We start from the raw sequence: 9882 nt of genomic DNA, 5'->3' as shown, positions 1-9882 counted from the left end.
CAGGAATGCTGACAGAAGCTGGTCTCTGGCTATGCATCACTTTTGCTGCAGGTCATAACAGTAAAACGGTGCTAAGTACCAAAGACAATTGTTATGAAGTGATGAATAATTCTGAGACTGCAGTAGTCATTAAAAGTGATATTTTGTGTTGACTTTGAAGAACCCACATGTCATATTTGTGCAAACAGCTGAATGGTTGTAAATTGTGCTAATAAACCTAATTTGAAAAGGACATTAAATTATGATTGCAACTGTATATACAAAATGTTAGCATAAATAAATATAAGTACAAATGTGTAATATATGATGCATTGGTGCCTATTTGAATATTTACCAGTAAGTGGGCAGCACCCCTGTGAGGATGCTGTTCTGGGTAATGATAATTTGACTGTCGATATGAAGTTGTGTAAAATTTTGAGTGTGTATACAATATCCTGGGTGATATCTGTTGTCTTTAGATTTTATGAGCGATTGAGAAAACATTTATTTACCCATAGTTTGTTTTGTGTGTGTGTGTGTGTGTGTGTGTGTGTGTGTGTGGTCCAGATATATATCATGGTGTGGGGACCAAAATCTGTGTAAACTCTCACACTGCGGAATCTTTCTTATAGGGGAAATTATGATGTCCCCATAATGTAAATCAGAGCATTTTAAGGTGAAGACAGATTTTAGAGTAAAATTATGGCTAGGGTAATACTCAGCATCGTGGCAATGTTTAAAATAAAGTTAAGTAAATAATTACAATTATTAAATAATTTTTATGGCGTCACGGTGGCGCAGCAGGTAGTATCGCAGCGATCATGAGTGAGTGAGTCTTACGTGAAAGAAAACAGAAAACATATGGTAGATGTTAGATCAAAGACCCGGACGGTTAGAACAGAGGTCTCGATGACGTCACGGGGGAGCTGTTCAGGGGCGTGGTACTGAAGGGTTAACGTATGAGAGCGGTGTGCCTTTCAAGGCTTTGGGAAATTATATTTTACCTGGAAAGGGTTATATGTGGAGACAACGACGAGACAACATACTATTTGTTTATTAGTGAAAGAATCCTATATAAATCGAGGAGTTTTCTATAGAGTCCAATACGTATGGTAAAAACAAAGATAATACTGTGTTGAATGTATTTAGGCTAGTGCTCCTATAATTTACATATAAGGGCAGATGTCTAAGGTCAATACTTAAATGCCTTTCACAGCGAAACTGCAGTGCTTTCTCATTACTTAAACTGGCACAATTTAATAATCCACTTTGTGACTTTGGGTTTTTAATGCGTCGTATAACTGTTATATAGTTATATCAATTTATCTATATATTATTGTGCGCAAAGTCGTTTATTTAAGTTTTTACATGATTTACTTTCTATGGCCTTCATACTTTTCTGTATTTTCAAAGTTAAAAAATTCTCCTGAACAGAAATACACATCGGCTGCAGCTGACCTCAAACTGAAACCGTCCTTTAGTAGAACGTGGGTTTTTGAGCAGGTTTTATGAGCTCAACTAAAGTTGGAGTTATTTTCTTAGGGACAATCCTTTAACCTACTTTAACCAATTTATTTTCAAAGAATCGCAAAGCATGCTACGGAGGAAATGCAAAAAATGTTCATTTTACATTTTTCAAATAAATATTGACGATTTTTAAAATAATACTTGTATTGTTTCTTCATGCTTTTATATGCTTTAAGATTAACTCCGGGCATGGGTAAAGTTCAGAAAAACGGCTTTGAGACTGAAAATTTGCAGTTTCTACCTCTTTGACCAACAGAAATATGCAACTGAAGTGCTCTTGAGCAATGCACCTAACCCAATGATCCCCTCGGGTGCCGAGGTGTGTGTGTGTGTGTGCGCGCGCGCGCGTGTGTGTGTTTTCACTGGGTATATTCGGAGTTATACTGTCAATTTTCGTTGTGTAAAGAAGGAAGCAAAACACACACACAACAGACACATTAAACAACATTTTAAACTGCTTCTCTATTTCACAGTGAGACATTGTACATTCTAAAACAAAGCACATTGTTTATAACAGTTAAGCAATTATTTTTTTTCTGCAAATTCTAGACAATTCTTCAGATTTACAGTAAGTGCCTGGAAACTGTAACTATCCCAGAATTCCCTGCAATCTCTACAGCAGTACATTGACAAAATATAGAGCCTAATCTTGGATTCTTCAACATTAACACACACCAGGCAAGATATCACAAAAAATATTATCTGTAACCTAGTTCAAATGCTTTAAAATAGTATAAAACACGAAAGTAACCATGAAATAGATTAGCATATCTCTGAGGATGTTTACATAAGAGGTTTAGTGAATGACTCCATCTACTGTTGTTGTAGGAGGCGCTGTAGCTACAGCAGTGCAGATGAAGTCGTCTTCGGTTTTGCTGGAGTGAGGATCTTAGGCTCTGACTCATTAAATTAATATTATAAAATAACTGTAGATTACTGTAAACTGCCGAACAGTATACATCACTTGTAGACGAGCAGCCTGTAAACTGTTGTAAAAATACGGGATTTTTTTTACAGTTAAAATGAATTATATTGAATATATTTTGCCTAAAAATAAAATTCAAACCAAAAGGAAATACTATTAAATAATAATAAAATAATAAAATAAAATAAACCCGTTTATATTTCTATTTAGTAAAATGTTCCCTCCCTAAAAACGCCCGCAGTGGACCTTTAAGGATGGATCCTCTTTTTAAAAAATTGAGATATTCCGCTAAGCTCAAGGAACATATGAATTCAGTTTGAGATATATATGGCTATTAAAGATGAAGGCGTGCACTTATTACTGAGGAATAGGCTTTTTATTCGTAATGACTTCACCAGCTCGCGCACTGTGCCCCAGTGCGATATAATCACGCAATAAGCATAATTTGCGACATGAAGTTGAAAGTCATTATCCCAATCATCACCGACATGACTGAGTAAGTGGCAGAAATCAGTTTAAAATCGGTTTATTTAAAAAGGGCTGAACTCAAACATTGCTCGAGTCACAGTAACGAATGATTGGCATTGCATAGACCTTAATTCAGGGTCGGTTCTTCCCGCTGCTGCATTTGTCTCTCCTCTAGAACAAGATATAATTCACAGCGTTTTAATGTATACATGGGGTAACGGGCCCCCTTCTCGCACATAGCGCTGAGACATGGTGGTCTTCACCCCACCCCAGCCCATCCTACTCCAACCCCCCCAGCAACCATCCATCCACACTCTTTATCTCCATTCTCTAATTATGGTTCATTTTCTCATTAGGCACCAGTCCCATTTTTCCATCAGTGGGCTTTACACAGCCTTTATACAGCAGCACGCAAAGCAAATAACACGCTAATAACATAAAACATATTTTTATTTTGTATTGTATCTCCCCTCATTATAGTGATTTATAGTCTATCATTTTAATGAGAAATCTGATGTCAGTGGTCATTGTTTACAACAAAACCCTTGCATAATTCACACTGATTTAACATCAACATTGACAAAAAAAAATCTTGGAAACAGCAAAGAATGAGGGACTATAAATAAGAAACACTTTGTACAAAAATGCAGAAATGTACACAGTTATTATTTATCTCTATACCGATCTCACTCTCTTTTTAATTTAATGACAGCATTGCATTTTCAAATAAATAAAAAGTCTATTTTACAACATAGTGACATAGTAAATACCCTGAGAGTGAAAATAAGGTCCTCATTTTTTCACAGACAAGTCTCCATAAAAAGAGAAAGAACAAGAAACGAAAGCAGTGGTTGCTCAAGATGTTTGGTTGTGGTGAATCAGGCCTGCATGCTGGATGAAAGTAAATCCTACAAATAAAGGTCCTCATTGCATTGAATGCAAGAAGTTTTTTTTTTATATTTTTTAAAAGGTTTTGTTGTCAAAAATGGTTCTTCAAAGAACCATCCATTAAAAGTATCTTCTGTGGCATCGGTTGAAAGAACTCCATTTTGGCACATTTATTCTGAACACTTGGCTTGCAGTCTGATACAGTATCTGATGCGGTATGTGCTCAAGTGCAGTATGTCTTGCAGTATGTGATGCAGTATCTGATACAGTTCTGATTGTGTATGTGTTGCACTGTGTGTTGGACTGTCTGATGCAGTACAGCAGCTACTCTTTCTGATAACGCATCAGAAAAAAGTCTTGCAGAAGATGATGCAGCATGTGTTGCAATATTTGATATGATGCCAAATATGCTGCAGTATTGCAGTATTGTCGCTGCTAATGAAAAACATGTATTTCCCAAAATAGTAACTTTACAGGAGAAGGAAAAAAAACTTCTTAACTTCCAGTGGAAGTCCATGTAAAAAGATTTTATTCCAAGTTCTTTAGCATTTTTATTTGTCCATTCATCATTCGGTGTGAAGGACAGCTGCTGTGTTCAAAAGATGTAGGAAACTAAAAATCAACAAAAATGGAGATATATGTTTTTATCAGACAGCGACAATAAGCTATTTGTATATATAATCTGATTCTGTATCTTATGAAGTATCTGATGCACTGTGTGCTGCAGTAATTGATATAGTATGTGCTGCAGTATCTAATGCAATGTGTTTTCTGATGCAGGTTGAAGTACCTGATTCAGTATGTGCTGCTGTAAAAGATGCAGTGCTAGTTGCAATATGATTTGCAGTATCTGATGCAGTGTTTTTGCAGTATGTGCAGCAGTTTATGATGTCGTATTTGGGCCAGAGCCTAATGCGGTTTTTCTGCTGCAGTATCTAATCCAGTGTTTTTGCTTCAGTGCCTGATACACTGTCTGCTGCAGAATCTGATGCAGAGGTGATGTGAATTTGCAGTATTTATTTATTTATTTATTTTTTGCTGCAGAATGCATCAAAGTATCTTATGCAGTATCTGCTTCAGTGTGTGCTGCAGTTTCTAACACAGTATTTGCTGCAGTAGGTCCTTGCTCTGGTCAGTGCTGTGGGTCAGTGCTGTGGCTCACTGCGTGTGGTCAGTGGGGGTAGGCGGTGAAGGGGGTCCTGGAGATACATCGTGCAGTTTCCGGATGTGTTTTTTCAGGTCAAAGTTCCTGCAGAAGCCCTTGCCACAGGTGGGGCAGGTGAAGGGCTTCTTGTCGTTGTGCGTGTGCATGTGGAATGTGAGGTTGTACACCTGGTGGAAGGCCTTGTTGCAAATATTGCACTTAAACTGTTTTTCTCCACTGTGTGTTAACTTGTGGTTTTTGTAGTTACCTAAACAATGAGAGAGAGAGAGAGAGAGAGAGAGAGAGAGAGATGCCTTCAGTGTCAAATACATGAGAGTAACAATGAAGGATCAAAACAGTTATTTCCGCCAGAAAAATGTAACATCATTTAAAATATCTCAATATTTAATTAGTATATTTAATAATATTACAAAAACATTAATATGTAATTATATCAATAATAATTGTAGATAGTTTTTTTTATTCACTCATATATTAAAAATTATTACTAAAATGTTTCAGTAGTAGATTTGGTCATGCGTGAATCAGGTCTTAAAAATAAAAGTCCTGTACGGTTCTCGACAGAGGAAAATAGAGTATAGAACTTCTGAGCTAATCATTCAAAAAGAAAATTGCATTTCAATTCAATCCTCTCTCTCTCTCTCTCTCTCTAGGGCCTAGCGCAGTTATTTTTAAAGCTGCAGTATGCGGGTCACTGTGAGTGTTTTATATCACCCAGCTTCATTATCTCCATCCCGGAAATATCTAAATCACTAGGTCAAATTCTTAGCCAAAAGTAGCGTTAAAACTAGCGGGTGACAGTGAATATGTAATTATTTCAGCTTTTAACTTCCTGTTAGGCATTTTATAGGAGTCAACTCTTCATACATGTGGTTATGAGCCGCTGCCAGGTTTCTCTGTGTAGTTGTAGGCGGGTACCTTTTTGGTGAAACCCCTTCCCGCAGAATTCACACACGAACGGTTTGTATCCCGCGTGGATGCGCGCGTGCGTGTTGAGCGTGGAGCTCCGGTTAAACGCTTTCCCGCACTGAGTGCATTTATGAGGCTTTTCCTGTACACACACACACACACACACACACACACATATAAAGATAAGAACACTCGGTAAGTGTACTGATAACGTTAGGGCCGAAAAAAATGTCTTTATTCCAGTGAACGCCGATTACTCAGGAATACATCACAATCCAACAGCACAGTTCCTCAGAAAGCAAATGAACGACAGGGGTTTTGTTGGCGAAGTGTTCTGTGCTCATATGAAGCTGATGGAGCTCCTAATGAGGACTATTCAGCGCGTGGAGTCAGCGGGACAGTTATTATACCTTTAACATTAAACCCATTTGTTTAAACGGAACCATCAAAATAAATGTCCATTGTATAAAAACACGGCGATAAGAAATATAAAACACGTTAACTCGAAGAGGTAAATAACCGATCTGTCCAAACTTAACCTATAGCTCAGTCATTTTAAAGCTCAGTAAAAAGAACATTTGAAAGCCGATTTCCTTCTGTATTTATCGAGGCTTCAAATCCACCGTGTGACCGAATACATTTTGACTATAACGTATTAAACAACATCAGTGAAAAACAGCATACCTCCATAGTAATAATAATAATAATAATAATAATAATAACAACATTATTTTTGTATCAATAATTTTGACGGCACGTTAAAATAATATTAATTATACACATAATTAAGTAATCATTCGAAATGTTTATGTTCATTATTCAGTGGTAATTGTGGTATTATAATGGAAGGTATACAATAATAAAATATAAACAAAAACACCAACATCAATAATAACAAAAGCAGTATTGTTATTTTAGTGGTCAGTGTGTGTGTGGAGTCGTTTTTTGTAATAAAGTGTAAAGTGGAGTACAGCTTTATTAAATCAAATTTTGCAATAACATAATATTTTTAATAATAGTAATCATAATAATAACAATCATGATAGAAACAATACCCGCAGTATTATTACAAAGTTATTGCAGTGTTCAGTGACAGTGAGAGAATGACAAAGACAGACTGCAATAGTGACATCTTGTGTGAAATAATAACTGCAGTATTGTGTGTTACTATACTGAGTTATTAAAGTGGTCATTAATAGTGGCAGAATGCTGCAATGTCTAGGTGTTTTATTTCGTTTGTAATATTAATAAATATTTCAGTATTGTTACAGTGTTACTACAATGCAGATAGAATGCGGTAGGGAAGTATGAATGAGTGTAACAGCAACAACAATAATAGTAATTACTATTTTATAAACGTTATGACCGTTATAGTGATAGATTTACGTATACGTTTATATACTATGGGTAATTAACCTGTAGTATTTTGCAGTCCATATTCTGTTGCAGTGAGTGTGATAGGATGCGGTGTATTACCTGAGTGTGTATGATCTTGTGTCTGCACAGAGTGCTCGCCTGTCTGAATCCTTTTCCGCAAACTTTACACACGAAGGGTCTGGCGCCGGTGTGTACGGGCATGTGCCGTGTCAGATTATAATGCGCGTTAAACACCTGTATACACACACACACAGAAGGAGAGCGTGTGTGTGCGTGCGTGTGTGTGTGTGTGTGTGTGTGTGTGAGAGAGAGAGAGAGAGAGAGAGAGATCAACCATCAAAGTATATAAAAACATAAACACACATTCACAAGCATCTCTCAATTTATTCCACGACAAATAAATACAATACAAATACATAAATGTAGAATTAATTACCGCTGAATACAAATGAATACAATTTCCCTTAATAAACAAACGCCTTAATAAATGTAATTTGTAAAGTTATGTGTAAAGTATAACGTCAATGATCATATAAAGATAAAACCTAGGATAAAATATAACATTAAAACTTTGATCTATTTTAGTATCTGTTTTTAATTTTGGTGAATGACAAATCGGCTCATTAAATATTTTTTTCCACAAATACAGTTTTCAGCGACAACAGAGCTCTACATTTGTGACAATTTGTTATTTACATTTCTGTTAATGTTGCGATCAGTATGGGAACATTCTGAACGCTGTTAACCGCTGCTTGATTTTTTAAGGCCTTTAATGTTCTGCAACCCGTGTAAGAATAAATCTTCATCTGAGTCTTAAACGAACTTGAATTTATTACACTAAATACGACTTGTTTTAAGCAACTGGGCTGCTGTAATCTCGCTGCAACCGACCCTCGGACTGATGCGACGTCTCATTGTCAGAGTTAACCTGAATGCAGTGAAACGAGCTGGTGTGTTAGTTATTACGTGTCGGGTGTAGTATATCATTTTGTAATAAATTCACCACAAGAGGCCACAAGCGACAGAAATGGACCCAAATTCTTGAAGTCCGTCATGGGAGAGTGTTTATTCTCGGTCTATTGGATGGTTTGAGAAACCGAGCCATGGTTTTTCATTTTTAATTAAATCCTCTGAATGAATAACTGGTTCAGTCAAAATAGCTGTTTATTTCAACCGAATAAAACACTAAAGCCATTACGTTTGTTTGTATGTAGTCATACACCTGATGTTGACGTCGGATTGTTATTATTAAATAGAGAAAATAACATGTTTTATTTATCATTCGCTATTTTTAAAATATTACACTGATAAATTTGAGGTTTCTTAAATGTTTGAGGTTTGGATATTCAAAATATATATTCGGTTTAAATAAACATGGATTAAATGAGACTGCTTCTTATCACACGAAGTCATTGAGGATTAATCTCTTGTGTTCAGTTAAAATGTGGAAGGGAACTTTTTGGAACTGTTCTTTTCTGGAGTCTCGCTAAATCTCACTTCACTCTCCTGATGCAGTTGTGTGTGTGTCGTACCTTGCCGCAAACTTCGCACGTGAACACTTTGGGTTTGCTGTGCTGCGCGCCGCCGATCTTGGCCGAGCTCTTCAGGAGTTTCTCCGTGAGGATGTGTGCACTCTCGGCTCCGGCGCGCGCCTTCTCCGCCCACGCGGCCTTCTGCAGCGGCGCGTTCAGAAAGTACGAGGCCACGGGGTGCAGCGCGAGGAGCCCCGCCGCTGCCGCCGCCGACGTAGGAGCACACCCGCCGTGCAGGGCGTGCGCCGCGGCCGGGCTCAGCGCACGCGGCCGGAACAGCTTGTATTGACCGTGCTCGTGCTTGTAGCCCAGCAGCTCGTGGCCGTTGCCGCCGTGCGCGTGCACGTGCGCACCGTGCGCGTGCACGTGCTGCTGGTGGTGAGAGAACGTGTGCGTTGGATTTGCGTGCAGCGCGCTCCCGCCGCCGTTGCCGAGCTCGAGTCCATGCGCGGCCTCGTAGGCGAGCGGCACCAGCGGCAACACGCAGCGTAGGGCCGGTGGAGAGGCGCGCGCCGGGAACAGCGGCACGGAGCGCGGCTCGGGACTCCGCGCCATGATCCGCTCGATGGAGAAGGCCAGCGGCTTCACGGCGGCGATGGAGCTCGCGGAGCCGCGCGACAGCGCTGGGGCTCCTGCTGAGGAGAAGCGCGCGCCGTCCATCGCCTCCGAGCGCAGCGCTCTCTCTCTCACACTCTTATTTACTCTACTTTCTCTCTCTCTCTCTCTCCCCCTCTTTCTTTCTCTCTCTCTCTCTCTCTCTCTCTATGTGTAAGAGGAGAGAGAGCACGCGCGCTGTTTGGCTCCCTGTGCGCGCGTGGAGAGTTGAGCGTGGCGCTGCCTCGCCGCTTGTGATCCGCACTTATGCGCGCCTCAGCGGGGCGTGTTGGCCAATAACGCGACACACACACACACACACACACACACACACACTGCACTTCAGAGACAGAGAGAGGCTCGCACTGCTCACTCATCTGACTGAGAGTGAGCGAGTGAGTGTATGAGTGGATGAATCTCTCTCTCTCTCTCTCTCTCTCAAGCTTCTCTGTCTTGAAGTGCAGTGTGTGCGTGTGTGTGTGTGTGTGTGAGAGAGAGAGAGAGAGAGAGAGAGAGAG

General features: G+C 39.4%; 1 protein-coding gene across 1 annotated transcript; it reads right to left on the bottom strand.

Moving 5' to 3' along the window:
• Positions 1 to 3399: 3399 nt before the first annotated feature.
• On the bottom strand, positions 3400 to 9430 carry fezf1 (FEZ family zinc finger 1). The gene is made up of 4 exons (XM_066669826.1): positions 8771 to 9430; positions 7338 to 7472; positions 5871 to 6003; positions 3400 to 5199 (listed from the first exon to the last, which is right to left on the bottom strand). The coding sequence occupies exons 1-4, from the start codon at positions 9428 to 9430 to the stop codon at positions 4946 to 4948; spliced, it is 1182 nt and encodes a 393-aa protein (XP_066525923.1). The 3' UTR covers positions 3400 to 4945.
• Positions 9431 to 9882: the final 452 nt, after the last annotated feature.

Source organism: Hoplias malabaricus, chromosome 4, assembly GCF_029633855.1.
Source record: "Hoplias malabaricus isolate fHopMal1 chromosome 4, fHopMal1.hap1, whole genome shotgun sequence".
Lineage (NCBI taxonomy): Eukaryota > Metazoa > Chordata > Actinopteri > Characiformes > Erythrinidae > Hoplias > Hoplias malabaricus.
Note: the sequence above shows the minus strand (reverse complement) of the source record. Positions and strands in the feature narration are given on the sequence as shown.

Bases quoted from the DNA above. Each gene is read 5' to 3' on its own strand.
- fezf1 (XM_066669826.1), bottom strand. From the start codon at position 9,430: ATGGACGGCGCGCGCTTCTCCTCAGCAGGAGCCCCAGCGCTGTCGCGC. The intron at 7,473-8,770 runs GTACGACACACA...GTGTGTATACAG, and splicing joins CGTGCGAAGTTTGCGGCAAG to GTGTTTAACGCGCATTATAA. The intron at 6,004-7,337 runs GTAATACACCGC...GTGTGTGTACAG, and splicing joins ACAAGATCATACACACTCAG to GAAAAGCCTCATAAATGCAC.